We start from the raw sequence: 22006 nt of genomic DNA, 5'->3' as shown, positions 1-22006 counted from the left end.
TGCATTCCACTGAAGAGCCAATATCAATTTCTGAATAACACACTGCCTCTGGGATCGTAAGGTCAAGGGGACTCACATCGTCTCCTATGTCATCTCTGTTCGCAGGATTATACGTCCACAAGCTGTAAATCAGGAAACATCAGTACCACATTTTGTGTTCATTCGAGAGTCAAGGCCGTGACTCACTTGAATGCAACATTAGCGCTCTCCATAGCGGATATAAGTGAATCCATCATCCTTTCTTGCCACTTCCAATCACCAGTCTTCAGTGCATGCTCGTTGCTATCATATAAACTAAGCTCTATCTTATGTAGACATCTTGACAGAAGCCATGGACTCACTTCAAATCCATAGGCACACCACATTCACCGAAGACAACAGGTACAGCACCTAATTTCAGTCTAGCTTCTAGTACTAAAGTTTTGATTTGTTTTGAATAGTTGACCTTGGCACCTCTCGCCCCGAAGTATAATGCTTTACCAATAAACATACCCTACACTCAGGTATAAATGTGTCAGCTCAAGCCGGAGATATAGGGGAACGAGATCTCACCCTTGATAACCCTTGCACATCCACAGTTATAAACCCAAATTGCTTCTTGAATAATGCGTTTAGGTCATACCTGGCGAGCGTGAGAATGTTAGCTCTGCTTTGCATCACGAACAGCATGCGACCGACGCTGAAATATCAGGGGCAGGAAGAAAGTGACCTACCAATGGGGCGCATAAACCATATTATTAGGTCGTATCTCTTCATCCCATTCAGGGCAATATTCATTTGGTATAGTCTCCACCATCCTCATAAGTCTACCGTTTTCATTTCCTTTGGTCGACACAATCTTATTCCATTTCTGGACGAAGGGGAAATAGAAATCCTGATAAAAATCAATTTTTCTACCCTTTCGATCTTTCGTGAAATAATCTTCTTGTAAAGCTATTGCCGCATTCTTCTTATCAGACCATCTCCAAATCCCCTCTTTCTCCCATATACATGTTTTCTTTGACCACGCTGAAACTCCTGTCGAATTGGCAGTAGTATATCTCGATATCTTAGTAGGAAAGGGGAAAGATCTTTTGTAAACTGGAATTGATGTTGAGTGTCCGGCTCCCATCGCGAATGATTGTAGGGGAGATGGGAATTGACCCAAGTGTAGATCTGTATTATAATTCTGCGATGTATTGAAAATCAGCCAAGATCATGAATTTCCTGAACAGCCAGAGACAAGACTGCCTGACTCACCCATTCATGTATGGATGGTACATTGATGTATCCAGGATGAGGCTCATTCATGAGCTACCATTGAGTAAGAACAAGGCCAATGTAAGTTGGTGACACAGTGTCGGTTGTAGAGATATCCCTTTACTCACCTCAAAGCCCATCACGCTCTCAACGTCGCCTACAGCATCAACTAGCCTCTCGAACATTCTCAGGAAAGCATCTTGGAGATAAGTCTGGATATTCGCTCTCTTTTGCTTTCCATCGGACGTTTTGTACGGCACCGTGAAAGAAGGAGCAAAAGTTTCTCCACCCCAGAACAGCGTGCTATGACCGACTATCAGCTGGAAAGCCTTCACAAGGGGAAGACAATCAGAACTCACTTCATCGTGGCAGCAGCTAGCTTCTGATATCCTAATGAGCCAATAATATCTCAGCCTCCAATGTTCGGATAGTTCGAATTGGTAACTCACCGGTAGGCCAAAGACCCCTTTCTCCACTTAATCTTCCACCTTTTATACCATCCAAGAAAGCTGCTCCTGATAAAGCCAAATTTTCTCCATCGTTCGAAAGGTCAAATCCTGCTGCGGCTAAAGTCCAGCCAGGTGCACCGGACTTTTCGAAAGATTAGCCCAGAGCACAAAGCATATTAGGAATGTCTGAATACTCACTCCACCGGAGTACCTTGACCAAACATCTTGGTGAATTGCCTAACGATGTGGAAACTTCAGCTCTTGCAGTACGTTATAATCTGTGTCATGATTTTTAACTCACAATATAAGCTACCAAGCCGTACTTTTTCAGACTTTCCAATAATTTTTTGAGATATTCGAGATACTCTTCATCGTATATACCACTGCAATTCTCTCAATTAGCTCAGCATTCCTTTTTTATGACTCCTATATTAAACTTACGGTCCTTGATGTTCGACTGCATCCCAGGTGACCGTAATTCGTACTATGAACAATCACTTTGAATTTAGCTTGTGACTTCTTCATAATCGTAGAATCAAAAGTAATGTTTTAAGTTTATACAAAAGATACGTACTGAATGTCAATCCCCATGATTTTAATCTTCTCCAATGTATATCGGCTTCTTCCAATGGGAAAGGTCTATTAACGTATGATACAGAAGCATGTTCATTAATTTGTAATTTAGGTTGGTTATTTGGTCTATCTTCCCTATTAATTAGATCTCGAAGTCATTACGTTGTCAGAAAGTAAGACTTACACTTTACTGGATCCTCCTACATTTACTCCTCTTAATCCAAGTACTCTTTCATATTGATCAACGAAATGTCTACCTCTTATATTGATAATTGAAGCTTCAAGATGAGTGGGAGGGAAAGAAGGCGTGTCTATATTTGACATGGTGTTGATCGCTGTATCTTTTCTATCCACAAACCAGAGAAAGTCAAAAATCCAACTTTTATAAAGAGTAGGAGTAGTGAAACTTCGAAGTGCAAATGCAGAGTGAGAGAGAGATTGTTGATCTTTTGACTATGCTGCGTGTAATTGTTCAATCTTTTCGTATAGGTTACCATTATCAATTCATAATCGATCAGTGCAAATGGGCTCCGGTTTAAGCGGGGAATATAAGGAGAGTGACCCTTAATTTGGATAGAATAACTGGCGGTTTAAGGGATCATCAAATGCCGCCCAAACAGTACTTTATAAAAAGCGAAATGAAGATGGTTAGAATGAATTGACAGAATGCAGCTGAAGCATTTAGAAAGTACTATCATAATACACAAAAATTACAAGAGTAGCTATATATACGTATCGCGTCATCAAAGAGCCAATTCATCTTCTGATTCATCATCTTCATCCTCTTCTTCATCATCTAATAAACTTTCAACTTCAGTATCTTCTTCTGGTTCACTTTCTTCTTCAACAACTTGCATTTTTTTGGACTTTATTTTCTTAGGCGTTTCTTCATCATCTGATCCAAATTGTGTACTTGTATCATCACTCATAATCGAAGATTCTCTTGTTTTTGATCCACCTCTTTTATTCGATGAAGTTTTCTTTCCACGTCGAGATCCAGCATCGGACTGAGCATCTAAATCTTTTTCTTCCCTAAAAAGCAGTTTTGTGATTAGCCCTTCCTTCCATAGTACTCATGAAATAATATTTCCGCGTGATTAGGATAAGACTCACACATCATCAACGAACCCCCATAATTCCTCTACTCTCTCATTATCCCCTCCTTCACCTCTAAATACATCTTCATCAAATTCAGTCAGTTCAGGATACCGCTTGAGTAATATCCCTTCGAATTTGACAAGTGCATTTTTCGATGACGCATCTCCGAGTGGTCTTTTAGCTCTTATGGTATGTATCAAAGCTAAGATAGATTTCAGTTTGATCGGATCTGCAGACCTATCCTCCACTTCAGGCAGATTGAGCTTGGATAAGAATGATACAAGTCCTTTTCTCATTTCTTCTACAGAGTACAAACTTGAAGTCAGCTGCTGATAGAATATTTTCCTTACTGCTGAACTCACTAGAAGTCTCCGTCAGGAGAGACCGCAAGATCTGTTCAGCCAAGTCAAGAGGTATGGCAGTATCTATTACCACGCCGTCTCTCTCACTACACCAAGATTAGCCATTATAATTCTTCATAATCAGAGTAGCCATATACACTTACACCGTCTTTTGAGGATCTAGCCAATCAACCATCATCAAACCCATCTGTGCGAGAGGAGGCATCTCCTCCTCTTCGGCTTCCTCTGAAAGCTGAGCCAGAAGTCCGAAAGTATCAGAGAAGATCTGACGCATATTGAATGTTAGCATATAGCCAATTCTGCTGACCTCTGATCGGTACTTAGTAAGGATACTTACCGAAAGCATTCTCCTTTGATTATCTGGCGAAGAATAACAGTAAACAGGCAAGAAGTAAGTCAAACATTGTCGAAGAGGTTGATTATCTGCTGTTTCAGGTGAAAAGTAAAGTAAGACCAATGATTGTAGAACCTAAACCCATTCAATTCAGCATCAGTCATTGTGAGTAATTAGGAAGTGATTATCATTTGCTCACTGTCTCGTCATTAATCATTCCAGCCAACATCAACTTGGCAACACCTTCACAAGCTACAGCTTGAACTTCAGGTGCATCTTGACTCAAAGCATGTCTTACTAGTTCGACCACCTTGTCGGCCTACAGAATTCACGCAGTCAGCTTCAACGGAGAGCGCCTACGTGAAGTAAACTCACAGGCATAGTCTTAGAAACTAAATCGTTGATGTCATGTACCATTAACAGGTCAAACACGACTTGACAAACTTTGACTTGTAATTCGTCATCGGCTGTTGTTAGTTGCTGGACGAACAGCCCGAATGAATTTGCAGCCATTTTCTGCGATTGCCTCCTTGTCAGTTCCACTATCTTGGACCAAATGGATCTGTGAGGTTCAACTCACAGCATCAATCATACAGCATAATCCTAAACAAATCAAGCCTTGATCTCTGAGTGCGGGTTCTTCCTTGTTTCTAACAGCAGGAATGATCAAATCTGGTAATAGACCATGGAATACTGAATTATCTTGTAGATTCGTATTGACCCTTTCTAACAAACTTATACAGATTAAAAGGCATCGGAGATCAATTAGAGCAGCTTCACGTCTTTCTTCCGGATCTTCAGAGTTAATTCGATTAGTAGCGACAGATCGACGGCGAATTATGGATCGATCGCTTGTTGATGACATTTGACTATCCATTGGAGCTTCATCTTCATCTGCGTCTTCTCCGCCTTCTCGTAATTCAGTGACTACTTCCACTACTACTCTTATCAAATCTCTTTCACCATTTGCGATCTTCGATAAAATATCTAGGCATTTAGGGATGAGTGGTTCTGGTAGATTCGCTTGAGAAATCATTTCACCTATATGCGCAATCAACTTGTCAGCTAACAACTCTAAGAGATATTGTTTTGATTGATGACACGCACGAGCTAGTTGGAACATCTTCCTTCTACCAATTTCATCCGCATAATCGAGGTTGACTGCCAACTTGAGCAATTCACCAACGATAAATGTTCGGTCGGTGACATCTTGATCGCCATCATTAGTTGACCCAACCAACTTGTTGTATTCATCCTGGATAGTGAAAGCCAGAGCTGTGACCACGGGCAAGACTTCTTCCACTCGAGAATCGTCCTTATGTCGCAGTGTGATCAGCGCAGTTGACCTTGCTCCAACTGACGGATATCATACCTTGTTGTTTATACAATGATCGACAAAGACTCGCGATAAGAATGCCTTTTCGGGAGTAAGGGATTTCCAATATTCCTCTGAAACAGATTATAAGCTAATGATCATCTACCAGAGAGTTTAAGCTTACCGCTAAATTCGATAGTATCTAGTATTTCCGGTCGGGTTACAAAAACAGATATCAGAGCTTCTTCTGCTACTTGACTGGAAACAACGTCAAATCGGGATAGGAACTAAGAGTAGGCGGAGCCTCTTAGCTTGGTTTTCTCAGGATAGGTAGGGAACGACCAACTTCAATCATATCACCTTCAACATGATCTACCCAACCGCCAAGCATACCAGCCGCTGCCTTCCTGACGGTACCTTCTCGATCCCCCAATCCATTCCTAACGATCTCTTCTCTTTGAGCGATCGACAGAACCCTTGGATCAGGTAAAGCAGTTGCAGACAAACTTCCAGCATAAACTGTTCTTCGCAATATAGGATCAACGTCTCGGGTCCTGGCTAGAATGTGAGGCAGTGTAGTAGGATCACGAGGGAGGTTATATAATGCTGCTCGGCGAACTTCGCTATTTATTCCCATCAGGATTTCTCAGCTTGTGATTCGGTTCAATGATATGATGACTCACGCAGCAGGGTCATATTTCAATAGTTCGAGTAGAACCTCTCCCAAAGATTCTTGACCTTCTTCCAAATCATCTGCATCTTCACCACTTTGTAATTTAGCTAAACCCAATGCAGCTTGAACTCTAACAGGAACTTCCTTATCTCTTGCTCTATTCAATAATGATTCTCTCAGAAGAACATATAAATCATCACTTATACCCGAAACCACATAAGCTTCCTGTTCTAATCATAAACAATAAGGATCAGATCAACTCACTCCATTTCCCCTAAACCATTTATCATTGATACAGTTAATAATGTTACTCTGAACCTAACATTCTTATCTTTCGCTTCCATACCCATCAACAAATGTTTCAGCAATTTGAATACGAATCTAGATGAAAATGTTTCAATATCTTCTTCTTCTTCACCTTCTGGTCGATTCGCAACGTCTATTATAAGGCAATAAAGGAATTTAGCTTCGAATTGCATTTCCAACATCACATGAAAGTAAAAGGTATACCAAGCTGACCTTGTTCGGTTGAATAAGCTACATAAGAGCTAACAAACTTGACCACTCTATCCGCGACACTAACACCCTTTTTTATAGGTAAAACCCGATTAACCAAATCTATAAACAGGTTATTGAACGCTCGTTCTCCTACTAGCTTGATTCCTTTGATTGATTCCTCAGTAATAGTCGAGCATTGCGTTTGAATCTTATGTAAGGAGACAAGGTTCTTTCGATGATTAGCGGTTGTATGTTGTACTTGTTCGAATATTGGCGGAAGGAGTGTTGGTAGTGTATCAGATAGGAAAGAAGGGGTCAATGCCCTTTGGCGTTGTTTCGTTGAGGCTTGAACCATAATGTAATCTTTCCACTACCTGCTCGGTAGCTGTGATATTTGACTGTTATCAAAGGTAATGAGATGTTCAATGTATCTATCTCTGTGATAATTATCTTTGTGATATTTTCCATTTGTTGTTATTGCTGTACTTGAATTGTTGTTGACATTCGCGTCTAAATGGTAATTACGTAATATTCACATTACGCGTCAGAAAAAGTCAAAGAAGCGTGTCTGTCAACAAAAACAACAACAAAAGTCATTATTATAAACAGATATCTCTATTATCTCATCGTCTATTATTGATTATCAATTGCAATATCCAGAAGATAGAATATACGCGAAAAACCTCCTTTGCGATCAAGATGTCACAATCAAATCGAAAACCACTTGCACAATCACAGACCGTAGCTGGTTTCCCAATGTTAGGCTTACCAGAACTCATGGAATGCTTAACTGCATTAGGTATACCAGCTCAAATGGAAGATTTAACCAAACCTACAGCTGGAACTACTCAAGGTATATATGCAGGACTGATTGAAGCTTTGATGGGTGCTCCGGTTGAAGCTATCGAAGCTCCCAAGAAGGCTTTATTAGGTATGATGGAGTATAAGGTGAGTCGGATTTCAATTGTCTTTGATTGTCATCAATTTCCGACCTGTAATCATCCTAAATGGAGATCGAATGAAGCTAAGCTCCATAATTATCTTCAGGAACTATACAGCGATGCTCTTCAATTTACAATGTTCTTCAGACACGTGTACGTATCCTCTTCACAACCTTTCTTGACATTTTCAGCCTATCAAACTAATCTAGACTTACAGTCGTGACTTGGCCAACTTATGTGGAATAACAAATTTTTCATTGGCAGATTTGACCCGACCAGAAGCTATTAGATTCAAGACAGTTTTAAGTGGTATTATGAATTTCGCTAAATTCAGAGATGAACGAGCTCATTTCCAAGCTCAATTACAAGCTAAATTACAAGAACAGTCTGATAAGTAAGCTAGTTGTTTCATATCATCAATTTTGACGTAAATTTCGATCGCTAATTATTCGTGATTCATAAATTTCCAGAACGGAATCGCTCAGAAGGGAAATTGACCAAGTTGAGAATCAAATTAGCGAAATTACGTATGTCCAAATAATACAATAACAATAAACCAGAGTGTTATTGTCGAGCTGATTCCAAGCTGAACTTGATTTAGAGCTCGAAACGCAGCAGAGAAACCACAATCTGAACAAGCGCATAAACGAAATGAAGGACTACGAGCTGAATTACTAGAATTGAGATCTCAGCAAATCAAATTGAGTGGTGAAGTTGAAGAACTCAAAAAAGAAAGACAAGGTTTAATGGATCAAGCGGTAAGTCAAATATCCAAGTATATCTTAATTGTTGAAAATGTAATAATGGTCATAAACGCCTTTTTCAATTTTTATAGGCACATAACGCACATTTAAATACTCAAATTCAACAACAAATAATTTCTGCAAAATCACGTCTTGTTCAATCACCTGATAGAATTAAAAGACAAATTTCTGAAATGTCAAGTACATTAACACATGAAAAATCAAAATTATCTTCATTTCAATTAAAAGCAAGAGAATTATCAAATAGATTAGAAGTAATTCAATCTTTAGAAATTGATTTAAAAGGATTAATAGATTTACAAAAAGGAATTGAAGAACAAAAACAAAAAGTAGAAGAATCAAAAAGAAATGAATCAATTTTAAAAGGTAGACAAGAAGGTAAAGAAATTGAATTAAGAGGATTAAAATCTAAATTTGAACAATTACAAAGACAATTAACAAATGCACAAGATAAATTAAATAGACAACAAGAAATGCAAAATGATATGCAAGAAAGAGGTTATAAAAAAATTGAAGAATTAAAAGCTGAGTGAGTTTGAAAGTTTTTTTTTGTTTTTTGGTTTTTGTTGTTCTCGAAAATTGATTTAATTAAAAAAATGAATTTTTGAAATTTTTATAGATATAAAATTCGTACGAAAGAAAGAGGTGGTTTTCAAAAACAAAAAGATATTATAATTGCAGAACAAAAAGAATTAGAAAGTGAAATGACAAATTTCATAAATACTCATGAGAGTGAAATTAATGATCTTTTACAAGAATATTGGACAATGAGAAGACAAGCTGGTAAGTGTTTTTACCGTTCTTCATTGGCGATAATGACTGATTATTTGTCATTGATCATATAGAGGATTATATGAATACAATGACTGTCAAACTCGGTTTACAGCTCAATGCTTGATTGAATTTTCCTCAATCTTCCTCAAGTTGAAGCAAATTTCGGTTTCTGGCTCATCGGTTTTTCAAGTTTTGGCCACTCTTATTTTGGGTTGTATAAATATGTATAATGTATGAACAACTATTTAATATGCTGGCAATGTCATTGAAGTTGAAGTGACTATATCTTCTCACTCAATCTCATTACTTCATTTCACCTCTTTACTAAGTTACAAACAAGATACGCCTAAAATCTACAACTTAATAACAATATACAAACGCAACAACTTTCCCCTCATTTCGCCAAAAAAAGAAAGATCAAAATTAAACCAATATCAAATCATTAACGCCTCTATAAAAATCATTTTCCAATTTCTAAGAAATGAATAGAAGAAAGGGAAAAAAAGGAAGAGGTTTTTAAATGATTATATTTAATAAAGGTTAGTAGTTTTTTCATTCTTCTTCTTTGAAGCTTCTTTTTTACCTTCTTTATGAAGTTTAGTCATTTGCTTTTTCCAATTGACTAAAAAAGAATAAAATTATCATCGTTAGCTTTTAAATATTTTACAATCTTAAAAGATAGTTGAAATGAAATGGAGTAATTGACATTCAACTTACAACAAGATTTACAATTAGCATTACCGTGAGATTTACACATAAATGTATTATCTTTTGAATTTTTGAAGTGAGCGGGAAGTTCAAGAGGACCTCTAGGTTTAGGATCGAGACTATCAAAGGTAATTATAAGCCTCCATCTTAACTTGATATTTCCCACTCAAGATGTTTGGAAGGTCCTGCCTCTTGTATCCCAGTAGGCAGAAATAAGTAAGTGTGAAGGAGAGTATTGAACAAATCACTTACCCCATCATTGAATCATTATCTGGAGGCAATGATCTATGAGCCGGCTATAATTACTTAATTGGGATATGGGATCAGCCGTATAGCTCACCTTCTCTAGCGTCAAATTCGCATTGTTGACAGACTTCGAGACCATGCTCGCAGAAAAGAGCATCGTTGATTTCGACTGAACGAGTAAAGGGTAGGTCAGCATGAGGTTAACAGAGCAGTGAGGGAAGTCATGTCTCCACGTAATGTGAAGGGTACGATGGGGGGCGTAGAGAGAGTGCGCAAGGGATACTATATTGGTAGAGAATTGCGCACGAAAACGATGGATAATCATGATACTCACTCGATTTATCGGTACTACACAATCGAAGGTAAATTAATCAGCGCGACTCTAGTTGGAGGGGTAATTCTCCCGTAGCATCATTGCAGTGTTCTGTGTACTATGACTTTACACAAGAGGCACCTGAGTCCAATGTGGAAACAAGTAAAGAGAAAAACATCGTACCGTCTCACCCGCTCTCATCTCGTGCACATAACACTTCTCGACCGGCCTGACCACCCCTTGTATCCAAGTTGAATGGAGTACGAATACTTACTCAGTAGGGGAAATACCAAGTTCAGCCATGATGAATCTCAAACGACGTAGTTTAGATTTAGTAGTTGGAAAGTAGAATACGTTAGAAACGGAATGGAATTATAATTGAAATGAGAAAAGAAAAAGAGAAAGAGATTATAATGGGGATACATCCTATATATATATATAATACAGAATGGTCGGATGACTTTGCATGTCTAATTCCCTCACCATACAAATCAAATGTGCAAGACATACCTTGTAAAGCTAAGAATCAGAAGGAGGAATGAATCATTTGATCAATTAATCATTCTTTTTTGATCACTTGACAAAGATCATAAATCGGTTATGATGTTAATGGGAAAAGGGGAAAAACCAAATTACCCCATGGAGATCCCCATTATCAGTTTTACAATCATTACAAATTACCTTATTTAGTAAAAGTCCAAATCAAAATACAAATCAAATCACCCGAAGATAGGATGAGATGACCGATAAGCAAAAGTATTCTCATGTGATTTGAATTCTTATCTAGATGGATGAAATAGAATTATATCAAATTGATTTCACGTGGTATAAAACATAGCATGATTTGGGTATAGTTAGTCTATATACAGTCTGTTTCAATTCAGGTATATGTGCCGGACATATCTGAATTGGCATACTCGACTTCTCCTCTCATTCGATGGTTTATGATTGTAATCATGCTTGAGATTGTACGGCTTTACTCTTTCCTTTACCATCTTTCCCAGCTGCACCACTAGCTTTCCAAGCGCTTACAATAGCTTCAATGACAGTATCTACTCCATCATTATTCCTCACCGATGTGAACAGGGTAGGACCATTTTCTCGCATCTTTGCAGCATCTCTTCGCATCACTTCGAGTGAAGCTCCAACATGAGGCGCCAAGTCAATCTGAAGATAGCGAAATTTGAATTAGTCGTCGGATTTCAATTCGATGATAGAGACATAGGAAATCCGATAGCACAATCACGAAGAGCCGCAAGATTGTAAGACAGAAAGAAAACCGTACTCACCTTATTGACTATCAATAAATCCGATTGAGAGATACCTGGTCCACCTTTTCTGGGAATTTTATCTCCTCCACTGACGTCAATCACGTATATAATATAATCAGCGAGTTCTCGCGAATAGTTGGCTGGAGTTGAGAATCATAATCAGCACATCCAGTTCGCCATCGCCCTCACTGATCGTATTTCGTAGTCACTTCCCACTCACCGGCCAAATTATCTCCTCCACTCTCTACAAAAAGCATCTCACATCCGAAATCAACTTGAAGCTCTTCCAATGCTCCCATATTCGCACTAATATCTTCCCTAATTGCTGCATGAGGACATCCACCAGTTTCAATTGCTCTAATCCGCTCTGCCGGTAATGCTTCGTTACGAATCAAGAACTCTTGATCTTCTCGTGTAAAGATATCATTTGTCACGGCGGCTGTTATCGTTTAAGGGGTTTGCGGGAAAGACATGTGAGGTATCCATACGGGAAGGAAGAGTGAGAGTCGAAACATATTATCAGTGAGATTGACAGAAATTGGAATGTTATTTTTCCGCATCAGCCTCCTGAGTGTAATAATGAAGTAGGAGCGGGGACTGACCAATGTTATATCTATCCCTTAAAGCTCTACAGAGCGCCAAGAGTAATGCAGTTTTACCTGATCCAACGGGACTGTGAGTGAGAATCAAGTTAGTCTATTCCTTTCGAGGCCCTAGAGCTCACACCCATATCGTCGTGACGAGAAAGAAAATAAATGTGCGCAATAGCGTATATATTTCCAAAGGAGTGGACCTGACTTACCCTCCTATACCAATAGTAAAAGCTCTTTCTTCCCAATCTCTTCCAGAATAATCAGGCATATCCCTTTCACTAAATTTACCTAATCAAATAAATGTAATTCAAAATCAGTTAGCTTCATACAAAATATGAGATATGAAAGAAAGATATCGATTTTGATTCCCTTTTATTCAATTTGAACTTACCCGCATGTTCTAAATGTTCATGAGTATGTCCATGTTCATTTGTACCTTCAGGTGTCCAAATTCCACCTTCACCATGAGAATGTAATTGAGAAGATCCATCATGAGTATGTTGAAAAGTTGTTGTTGGTACTGAATCAACTGTTGAAGAAGTATATGATAATGGTCTTGAATTATCATTTCCATTTCCATTTCCATCTTGTGAATGGGAATGTGAATGAGTTTGATTATCATTTTGAGCAGCATTAAGAGCTGTTGTTAAACGATCTGAAAATTGACAAATTGGTTGATTTGACATTTTATTTGAGGATTAATGTTCTACGAAGTGTGCGAGAAAGAAGTAAACTAGTCAATGGTTAAGAGGTCGGAGTAGTAATAAGTGATTTGGTTGATGTTTTGTGTATATCGGGATTGAGCCTTTGTTCTTTAGTTGATCCGTGCCTTTAGATATGTAGATATTCACTGAGCGAAATGATGATCTATTGAACCAATTGATGATATATGGGATTTATGGTTTATCGCAGTTGCAAAATAATCAGAAAATCACAACAAGTTATCCACTTTGGATACTTGAATTTACGGACCGAAAGTGAAATCTCGTTATAATTGGTACAACGTATGCTTAGTCTTGTGGAATGTTTTGGGAGTGAAATAGGTGAACTAGTGGAGGAACATAACTGTACTATTACCCTGAATAACGCATGTCAACCCCCGGTTTTTGGGGTTAACGTTGTTGATTTGTTTCAATTAAATGGGTGCTCCGGAAATAACGTGATTCTCATCAATGGTAATAAGATCTTCATGTATACATATTTCAAAATCAGGTATGCATATGCATATGTATCAATCTATTGATATGCCTGTACCAAGAATATCCTCGCTGCAGTAGGGGTATTTACCCGTTCACCGCCGCTCTTCTGAGACTTGATCTTCTGCTATCGCTGGGCTGCGCATTATTGGCCGACAAATCAACGTTAAGCAAGTTTTCCTTATCGGCAGAGGCAGAACGCGAGGGAATAACGACCTCTATCACTTTCCTGAGCGTTCTGACCGCTTTCTTCAACGTGAAATTGGCGCTCTGTTTGATATTCCCATCCGCATCCTCGCCATTGTCTGATTCCTCATTTTTATCCTGCTCGAGAATAGCATGATTGTCTTCCTTATGCTTTTGGTCCTCTTCCTCTTCTACTTTCGCTTCTCCTACAACGCTCTCAGCATCTACATCTGCCTTCTCCACTTTCACTTCTTCTTCGGCTTTGACTTCCGCTTCTTCCTCATCTTCATCGGATCTCAGAAGTAGAGGAGGTTGTCCTTCTACTCGCTTGAAAGCAAATCTGCAAACTTTCAATCCTTTCGTTAAACCTTTAGCCATCCAAGCTTTTTCGACTGTATATAATCCATCATAACGATATCCTTCAACTGGAGCGTAAATTGAGGGTAATTTAAAGCCACGTATCACTCTAACTGGTTTATGAGTTTCAGAAGATTTCTACGGATAATGAATTACAATTTAGCGCAAACTCGTTGTTACCAGATTTAGTTGTTTATGAACTATTCGAGGCGATACGAAATATACTCACTTTTAAAGCGGCATTGAACCTATTATCAAAACTTTGATCATAGCTTTGTTCGGCAGTTCTAAGATTCTTGGGATTCTGTCTTGTCCCTTTTAAATCTCTGCCTCCTGAGCCTGTATAAGTGAAAGCGTAGCCTAGATCCACACTGAAACATTTACATGATAATTAGCTGATTACTCTCGATTAGAACTCGTTCAAGATGATCGAGAGATCTTTTTAGCCTCACTCGTCTGGATATCCTCCCGACAACGCCACACTCCAAGCTCCGTCAATGGGATTTCCAGATATTCCGGCCACAGTTGGACTATGAAACCCTACAGCTTAGCCGGGCTTTACGCTATCAGTACATAAAATGGATGACTCACGCGTGTATAGCATCTGTCGAGCAGTCCATTCTACTCGCCTATATCAATTGATGTCCTTTATTTTACAAATTTAAAAATCAGCTGTCAAAACTCACCTCGATGCCCAACATTTACCAACTTCAACTCCAGATATATGCCCAAATGTCTTTCTATTTGTGGTTGATCAGCTATTGACCTCATTTCTGAAGGGTAAAAGGTAACCGAAGCTTACGGATCAGCGGTTCTGAAACCCAATTTTTGAGCTTTTCGTTGTCTCGAATCATCCTCACTTTCTTCCTCTTCAGAATCTACCTCCCTTTTCGACCTTTTTAAGCTTTTGGATCTGATAATAGCGTCTTCTCTCCACAAAGAGCTATTTCCTTTATAATTCGGTGTAGATCCTCCTACGCTTGATCTCCCACTTCGTCTAAGACCATTAACTGAATCAGGAGTATTTGATTTTATCTCACGGATAATCGGCTTCTGAATTCGAGCTGGTCGAGGTGTTGTTTCAAGTTTAAAAGTATCGTCATCATTTTTATCATTTTTCTTCTTTGATATTGATAATTTCTTAGGTGCTTTAGGTATTATAGGTGCACCTAGACCTAAAGATAAAAGTAGAGCTTCATTATCCCTATAGTCATGAATGCTTATTAGCTAAATAAAATAAGATGAGAAGAGAAAATGAGACTAACTTGATATTTTGAATTCGTTGTTCTTCGTATGACAACGACATTGAGCATGAAAGAATCACTTTAATCGGTCTCACTGATCAATCAAGATAATTTTCATTTATATCAGTTTGAATGCCTTCTCTTAATTGTCTGTCATATTCGACCTAACTGCTCTCATCTATTTCGGTAATTCGCGTCAACATTGATATTGCTTTTCAGGATAAACGCGTTATATCACGTGATCTTATGCTTTATCTCTGTGCCTGATGACGTTTTTGACGTTATTCATTCCTCTGAAGCTTATAAGGAGGATATGAAGAAATATGATCGTTCAGCAGTCATAGTGATGTGAAATAGATGAGGAAACACATGTATACATACAATCGGCAGCTCTGTCATGGAGAATGAAAAGCAGAAAGGAGAAATTGTCAATTTACTGATATGAGATATGTTGATAAAAAACAATGATTCGAACGAACATTATCATTTCTCAAGAGAGTTGTTCAATATTGAAACAGTACGAGTATGACAGTTGAAACTACAATAAAGCTCTTTCACTTGATTCAAGAATACTAGACAAGACAATAAAGAGAATACCTATTTCTCCTTAATCACTTTGGCCAGTAGATACAATTTCATCAGTTTATTTATTTCCGTCTCAATTGGATATAAATAAATTAAAAAGAGCTATTACACTTTTAAGTGGGATTTTATTGATATAACATTTGAAATTCAAATTTTAGATAAATTGGAAGAAGAAAAATTACCAAATAAAGAGATTCAATTCAAGAAGAAAAACTTTATATTTTTTTACCTAGACTAAGAAATGAATTTCCTATAGTTAAATGAAAATAAACCTTTATTTATCATTAGATTGACAAAATCTTTTAAATTCATTTGAATCTTATAATGTATTAGGTATTTCATGGGGACATATTTTAGGCTATGCTAAATCTTGTCTTATTGCTTTAAGATGGTTTGAAATATTCTATTTTATTTTATTTGATTTAGAGAAAAAGCAATTGAAAGAAAAGGTTTATTAAATTTACCCAATTTTGAAAAAGGTATTTAAATTACTTAAAATTGAAAAAAATTATTAAATTCAATTTAATTCAAATAAAACTCAAATGAAAATGAAAAATCAACCTTTAAAAGAATATGAATATTTAAAAGGTTATACAATTGAAGAAAGATTAAAATTGTATTCAAAATTTAGTGAAAATACGAAACGATATGATTTATCTATTACTTTCAATGAAGTTGAAAAACTTAAGAAAATAATTAAAGATTTGCTAGTTAATGATAATGATGATTATAGGAATATGTTCTTAAGTAGTCAAGATATATTACTTCCTATTTCTGAAAATTTAAATAATACTTTTGATGAGATTTTAAAAATTGCTAAAATAATTAGAAAAGAAATTGTTAATTTACGTACAAATTCATATATTTGTTTACCTTGGTTAACTAATATATCTTATTATTTAGAAAAATCATCTAAAGAAAATTTAGGTCAATTTGTAGTTCCTGATGAAAGTGGATTAATTGTAAATTCACATATAAGGTAAATTATCGCAAACTTTTGCAGCTTATATTTTGATGATTAGATACGAATATACAGTAGAGAGTTATTGAATTAATTCAAATTAGATGATAGAGCCAATTGGCATTTGAATTTGAATTTCCAACATATCAATCTTCTTTTCATTGTTTTGATACACATATTAGATTTTTAAGAAATTATTAATCAAATCCAAAAGAAAATGAAGAAAAATCTTTGGAAAATAGCTATTAATTCACCAAACGATTCAATAGATATCTTTGAAGAATTAGTTGAAAAGGATAGAAAATCTTGGAAATTTGGAATTTGAAATTTGATGTAGCTTGATCGAGATTTTATACCAGATTATTTTTATAGCCAGATGTCAAATTATCAATGTATCTACTTTCAATTGTATATTACGTTGTGAAGCTTCATAGCGCTTTCTACTGGGTTTAATATTGAAGGAGCAATGTTCACCCAGTCGGTATCAGAAAACAGTAGGTTCTGCTGTTCTGCTGTGATTGACGTTGATTGACACAGCCAGCAACGAAGATTGTCGAATCGAACTTCAAACCCCTTAGATAGGGTTAGGAAGATGCAAGAGGGTATACACTCGCCTCGCTACAGGCTCTGTTCCCAAAGGGGCGAACTATATAAGGCGTTGGCATAAAGGGCATCGAAGGCTCGATGGACTACGAAGCACCTCAAAGACAGACTAAATAGGATGCAGAAACGTCAATGTATGGTTAGCCTTGATCGATAGACAGTGTTCAGATGATCCATAATCCGGTATAGATGGCAAATGTCATAGTTGGTTGAGAAGAAATACGATCTGCCCCTGAGCAGGACCGGAATACGAGTACGAGAGTTACTAAGTCATCTACGAAATGTGAATTGGAAAGCGAATAATACACTCTATATATATACATATGGATCCTATGGCTGTCTATCGATGCTATGAGGTCTCAGCGCCGTACTTTCGCGCTTGTCAGCAAAATAGAAGTGACAGTGTTAGGGCCGTCGCAAATGTTCGTGGTATTACCAGTCACTCATGGCGATGTCTCAATCATGAATGAGCGAGTAAGTAGAGAAAGCTGGACACCGTTGACTGTATGGAATCAATGATAAAGGTATACAAAGTCAGCATCAGCCTGAAATGTCATGCATGGCTTCGATCGTAGGTAAAGCTAAGAAAGCAGCTGATACATATAATGACATATTACAAGTATCCCCAATGCGGGAGAGACACTAGTCTCGAGCGGCATACATGGATCGAGAAGGACATCCGAAAGAATCTTGATAATTTCGTCAAAATGAATTGACTTATAGCAGTCTAGCAAACATTGTGAATAATGCAATACAACAGCTGTTCCATTCGATGAGTATCAAACACGATTTCTGTCAGCTTGAGGGTGGAAAGGTCGACTATGGATATGAAACCGAGGAGAGGGATATCGGGCACGGTTGGTTGGGATCTACACTATTCGGTATCATTGTACCAGGTTTTACAGGATGCGTAGAGTCGCATGGAGACAGCAGGAGGGCATGTAACGCATATGCAAGGTACTGGTATCAGGTAATGAACGTGTGCCAAACAACTCAAAGCAAATCTCCGCCGAGAACCCTGAGTCTATGTTGAACACAACTTGACTTAATCTGGAAGCAACTTGCTCCACCTCTGTTGTACAGTACTGGTTCATGGCTACCGAGCTGGTACTCGCGGCGGCTGTCTGAAGAAGTATGTGAAGAGGACTGAATAGGAACGTCTGAGATCCCATATGAGTATGTATGACTTGACCTTCCAATCAGATTCGAACAAAGCCGAAATGGATAGAAGGCGCAAGATACTCGTATACGAAAATCAAGATCTGGTTGGTTGATGAATAGTAGCCTTCCAATTGGAATCACTTAGCCTTCTTACGATTAGATAAAACATCCTTTGAATCCCTTGATGTGTTGTCTCATGACACAGATGATAGTCTATGACGTGTACAAAGGAGACCAAATAATGAAAAGCACAGGGAATCAAAGAGAAGCAATTTACAAACAGTGTATATGATCATTGATAGATATAGATTTAGGGGAAAATACGCCACTTGACTGGAAAGTGAACATAGCTTTTGAAATACATTAATATTCATCACCATAGGAATTGAATGAGGCGGATCTATCTACATTTGATTTAGATTCGCGCGAACATCTCGTTATCCACATTATTATCATCATCATCGAATATAGAAGAATTCAAGCACATCAAAACGTTTCATACTAATCATTCGACTGTACATGGCTTTAATTTTGTACAGTCCGATAATCCAATAAAAAAAAATGTCAACTTCCTCAAAAGGTAGACAATCTTTACCACCAATGTCAAATCATGCTTTCACTACACCGATAAGACCAAATACAAGTAATAATAGTGGAGGTGGAAATTATAGTGGTGGAAATATGATTTTATCTTCAACAAGAATAAAACAGCAACCTCAATCTATAGGTATAACTACTTCTAGATCAATGGGAAATTTAAGAGGATCAAGTGAAGGTGCTTCTTCAATTAATACACCGGTAAATGGGGCTTCAAAACCTAAAAAGAAGAATAAGAAAGGTATGAAAGGTTGGGCATGGGTTGTAGAGGATGAAAATGGGAATATAATCGATGCACCAGAAGGAACAAAAGAGGAACAACCTATTCAATCAGCTCAATTTGGGAGACTAGATAGCATAGAGGTAGATGAAAAAACAAGAAATGTTAAAGATAATATTATACCGTCATCTACATCATCTATTCATCGATTAATCAACCACGATAATCATAATGACTTAATGAACAATTCTGTCGCAAGACAATTTGATGGTGATCATGTAAACAATGGGAATCAAATAGATGGGGATATATATGCTAGCTCATCATTGCCATCCAGAGGTGAGTGACTCATTCCAATCACGAGTATCCTCAGCCCATATTTCTGTTTATCTTGTGAAGATCTAATGGCATGGCTGATGAATCCATTTACTCTTCTCTTTGCTTCCTTCTAACATTTATCGTCTTATCGTATCGCCGATCCTCCATTGCTGTCTGGAAATCCAGCTTCCACTGCGACTGTTGAAGTGATACCAATTAAGAGGAGTAGAAAGAGTACCAGTCCTGGCGTGATAAACGCGAACAATGATGGTGAGTCAACCGTTAAATCATATGTCATTTCATATCTATCTCTCGTTCGCAAGATCAATACAATTCTGAAAGTTACTTCTTTACATGAAATTTGGCTTTCATGAGTCAACCCAATTAAGACTTGTACGAGTGATCGTCATTGTCTCATCCCTTCGTATTCGTAAACCTTTCATCAATGAACTTTAACTTTATCCCACTTGTCGTCGGAACTTCGCTAACTTCAAATGATTCTTTCTCTTTTCGTTCATATATCCAATTCAACCATTATACCTTTCACTCAAATCGTCATGTTATCGTAATCAACCGTTCATTTTCCATCACTATATTCGTTACCATTCTGTCCGTATACATATCATCCCGATGCCGCTCGAACAACGGATCACCCGTTCCCGCACTATCACTCAAAAACCGTCACATGTACCACCATCATCAACACCCGGCCCTTCATCTAAACCTGTACGGCATGATCGATTTTGGCGACGTTCAAACCCAAATCACTACAATCCCCCAAATTCACCATCTGTCGGTAATCGCGTTCCATCGTCTCCTCATGTTACGCCTGATATCAACGCCAATCCTGAAAACTCATCTGAACTGTCAGTGCTGAGCTCTTTTGCCGACCAGTCTGCATCAGGATCTTCCGCTCCCACACCAGCTGCTATACCGTCCAAAGCACCTAATTCTGCCCGATCCGATACGCATGCCAAGAAGAAACGAAAAACTTCGCTTCCCCCCACCACAATTTCTACTCCTATTGAATCCAATTTCCATTCGAAAGCACCTTCAACATCAATATCCAATAGAGCTAAAGCACCTCGTGTCTCTGTTACTGGTCATAACGCACCTACTAGAAGTCACAAGGCTCTTTTGATCAGAGACTCTACTGCAACTAGCAGAGCAGGTTCGCAGCATGTTGTTGAAGATGATGCTCCTTTGCCACCACCTCCTCCTAGAACCGGTATGGGAGAAGGTTCTTTCCCTGTGCCACAGCAATCGAATGTCCGAGAAGAACATGAAGAAATGCGGAAAGAAGCACAATATATCATTCAGCAATCCGAATTGAAAAGACAAGAAAAAGAGAAACAGCGAGAAAGGGAACATGTAAACGGATTCCGGCCTTCAGTTGGCAAACGAAATAGGAAATCAATCAATTATAATGAGAATGATGAAGATGAGGATGAGAATGTTGATATGTCTGACGGGGAAAATCAAGATCGAAGTGGAGTGTGGGAAGAGAGTAGAGGTGGACCTGGACCATCAACTTCGAATTCTCGAAATAGACGTCGAGATTCTGGGGTCAATTATGAGAATGGGAATGGAGAGAGAAGGAACTCGACCGGATATATCCACCATTCAATGAAAGACCAAACATTCGAAGAACAATTTGATCGATTGCAAAGGTATCAAAGAAATCGAATCTCAGCCGAAAAAGCGAATGAAAACACGTTCCCCAAGAATGCTGGGGCAGCAATTATACTAGCTCATGAACACACCAATGGTTTCGCTCAAAGGTTCGTTCCAAGAGATAGGATTGAAAGAGGCTATCAACAAGGAATGAGTGGATTGAGTAATGAGATGGAAATTGATGCACAGGGATTCGTGGATAATGTCAAGGTCAGTACTCAGACTTTTCGATCTAAATGATAGTACAGGCGATAGTGGAACAATTTCGCTGACCGCGTGTGTACTGTGTGAATAGGATAACCTCCGAGCTATACTCAAATACTACTTTCCCGACCATTCACCTCGTCGAGATGCTTTTTGTGAAAGAATAGGAAGAGGTTTAGCTCAATTAGGATGGGAATTAACCGATAACGCAGATGCCGCTTTATTACCTTGATCACTTACTACACGATGTTTGATTATTTGATATCTTACGCAGCATATATACTCTTACTTCAATTAGCCTTTTTACTCATTTTCGATTTTGGTGTTGTCTTGATTTGTCATTTGGTTTCTTATACATATTATTTGATACAATATCATTACGCTACATTATAGTTATAGCGCAAACGGAAAGCTTGAAGTTTGTGATGCATCAAGTCGATTGCTTGTAATCTTCAAGAGGTCTCAATTATGTGAGATGAGGATATTATTTTGTTGCTATTATTGCCAAAAGGAGTTTCATTGCAATTGACCTAAATAAGCAGATGACTT

General features: G+C 38.0%; 9 protein-coding genes across 9 annotated transcripts in view; 4 read left to right on the top strand and 5 right to left on the bottom strand.

The window, feature by feature from the left end:
* I206_106515 (uncharacterized protein) overlaps nucleotides 1-2585 on the bottom strand; it is a gene marked incomplete at both ends in the record, with an annotated part of 3289 nt that extends 704 nt beyond the window's left edge. Inside the window, 15 exons of the mRNA XM_070203333.1 lie at nucleotides 1-9; nucleotides 77-122; nucleotides 187-282; nucleotides 342-493; nucleotides 553-622; nucleotides 714-1168; nucleotides 1240-1293; nucleotides 1368-1542; nucleotides 1599-1629; nucleotides 1689-1830; nucleotides 1887-1925; nucleotides 1990-2071; nucleotides 2130-2172; nucleotides 2263-2396; nucleotides 2446-2585. The exon at nucleotides 1-9 is cut by the window's left edge and continues 105 nt beyond it. Of these exons, the coding sequence (XP_070059434.1) occupies nucleotides 1-9; nucleotides 77-122; nucleotides 187-282; nucleotides 342-493; nucleotides 553-622; nucleotides 714-1168; nucleotides 1240-1293; nucleotides 1368-1542; nucleotides 1599-1629; nucleotides 1689-1830; nucleotides 1887-1925; nucleotides 1990-2071; nucleotides 2130-2172; nucleotides 2263-2396; nucleotides 2446-2585 (1668 nt within the window). The remainder of the gene's footprint in view (nucleotides 10-76; nucleotides 123-186; nucleotides 283-341; nucleotides 494-552; nucleotides 623-713; nucleotides 1169-1239; nucleotides 1294-1367; nucleotides 1543-1598; nucleotides 1630-1688; nucleotides 1831-1886; nucleotides 1926-1989; nucleotides 2072-2129; nucleotides 2173-2262; nucleotides 2397-2445) is intronic.
* Nucleotides 2586-3004: 419 nt separating this feature from the next.
* I206_106514 (uncharacterized protein) lies at nucleotides 3005-6896 on the bottom strand (the record flags this gene model as incomplete). Its single annotated transcript, XM_019159013.1, has 15 exons — nucleotides 3005-3293; nucleotides 3375-3660; nucleotides 3722-3807; nucleotides 3865-3986; nucleotides 4059-4190; nucleotides 4255-4374; nucleotides 4431-4571; nucleotides 4636-5096; nucleotides 5163-5370; nucleotides 5428-5504; nucleotides 5555-5657; nucleotides 5717-5993; nucleotides 6054-6242; nucleotides 6308-6482; nucleotides 6563-6896. The coding sequence occupies 15 exons, from the start codon at nucleotides 6894-6896 to the stop codon at nucleotides 3005-3007; spliced, it is 3000 nt and encodes a 999-aa protein (XP_019008151.1).
* A 344-nt stretch (nucleotides 6897-7240) lies between these two features.
* I206_106513 (uncharacterized protein) lies at nucleotides 7241-9144 on the top strand (the record flags this gene model as incomplete). Its single annotated transcript, XM_019159012.1, has 8 exons — nucleotides 7241-7489; nucleotides 7589-7635; nucleotides 7700-7876; nucleotides 7953-8009; nucleotides 8084-8240; nucleotides 8318-8775; nucleotides 8866-9029; nucleotides 9092-9144. The coding sequence occupies 8 exons, from the start codon at nucleotides 7241-7243 to the stop codon at nucleotides 9142-9144; spliced, it is 1362 nt and encodes a 453-aa protein (XP_019008150.1).
* Nucleotides 9145-9550: 406 nt separating this feature from the next.
* Nucleotides 9551-10590, bottom strand: I206_106512 (uncharacterized protein; the record flags this gene model as incomplete). Its single annotated transcript, XM_019159011.1, has 6 exons — nucleotides 9551-9642; nucleotides 9738-9847; nucleotides 9981-9999; nucleotides 10069-10143; nucleotides 10309-10322; nucleotides 10562-10590. The coding sequence occupies 6 exons, from the start codon at nucleotides 10588-10590 to the stop codon at nucleotides 9551-9553; spliced, it is 339 nt and encodes a 112-aa protein (XP_019008149.1).
* A 651-nt stretch (nucleotides 10591-11241) lies between these two features.
* Nucleotides 11242-12837, bottom strand: I206_106511 (urease accessory protein UreG; the record flags this gene model as incomplete). The annotated part of the gene is made up of 6 exons (XM_019159010.1): nucleotides 11242-11454; nucleotides 11577-11698; nucleotides 11779-11997; nucleotides 12161-12231; nucleotides 12361-12439; nucleotides 12543-12837. 6 exons carry the CDS (start codon nucleotides 12835-12837, stop codon nucleotides 11242-11244), a joined length of 999 nt encoding a protein of 332 aa, XP_019008148.1.
* A 597-nt stretch (nucleotides 12838-13434) lies between these two features.
* I206_106510 (uncharacterized protein) lies at nucleotides 13435-15196 on the bottom strand (the record flags this gene model as incomplete). Its single annotated transcript, XM_070203332.1, has 7 exons — nucleotides 13435-14028; nucleotides 14120-14261; nucleotides 14343-14420; nucleotides 14482-14511; nucleotides 14577-14630; nucleotides 14693-15094; nucleotides 15156-15196. 7 exons carry the CDS (start codon nucleotides 15194-15196, stop codon nucleotides 13435-13437), a joined length of 1341 nt encoding a protein of 446 aa, XP_070059433.1.
* Nucleotides 15197-16267: 1071 nt separating this feature from the next.
* I206_106509 (uncharacterized protein) lies at nucleotides 16268-16788 on the top strand (the record flags this gene model as incomplete). Its single annotated transcript, XM_019159008.1, has 2 exons — nucleotides 16268-16681; nucleotides 16759-16788. 2 exons carry the CDS (start codon nucleotides 16268-16270, stop codon nucleotides 16786-16788), a joined length of 444 nt encoding a protein of 147 aa, XP_019008146.1.
* A 2217-nt stretch (nucleotides 16789-19005) lies between these two features.
* On the top strand, nucleotides 19006-19953 carry I206_106508 (uncharacterized protein; the record flags this gene model as incomplete). Its single annotated transcript, XM_019159007.2, has 2 exons — nucleotides 19006-19600; nucleotides 19766-19953. The coding sequence occupies 2 exons, from the start codon at nucleotides 19006-19008 to the stop codon at nucleotides 19951-19953; spliced, it is 783 nt and encodes a 260-aa protein (XP_019008145.2).
* A 256-nt stretch (nucleotides 19954-20209) lies between these two features.
* Nucleotides 20210-21689, top strand: I206_106507 (uncharacterized protein; the record flags this gene model as incomplete). Its single annotated transcript, XM_019159006.1, has 2 exons — nucleotides 20210-21463; nucleotides 21549-21689. 2 exons carry the CDS (start codon nucleotides 20210-20212, stop codon nucleotides 21687-21689), a joined length of 1395 nt encoding a protein of 464 aa, XP_019008144.1.
* Nucleotides 21690-22006: the final 317 nt, after the last annotated feature.

The sequence above is a fragment of the Kwoniella pini genome, chromosome 9 (assembly GCF_000512605.2).
Source record: "Kwoniella pini CBS 10737 chromosome 9, complete sequence".
Classification (NCBI taxonomy): domain Eukaryota; kingdom Fungi; phylum Basidiomycota; class Tremellomycetes; order Tremellales; family Cryptococcaceae; genus Kwoniella; species Kwoniella pini.
The sequence above is the reverse complement of the archived record's forward strand: the minus strand, read 5'-3'. Positions and strand labels throughout refer to the sequence as shown.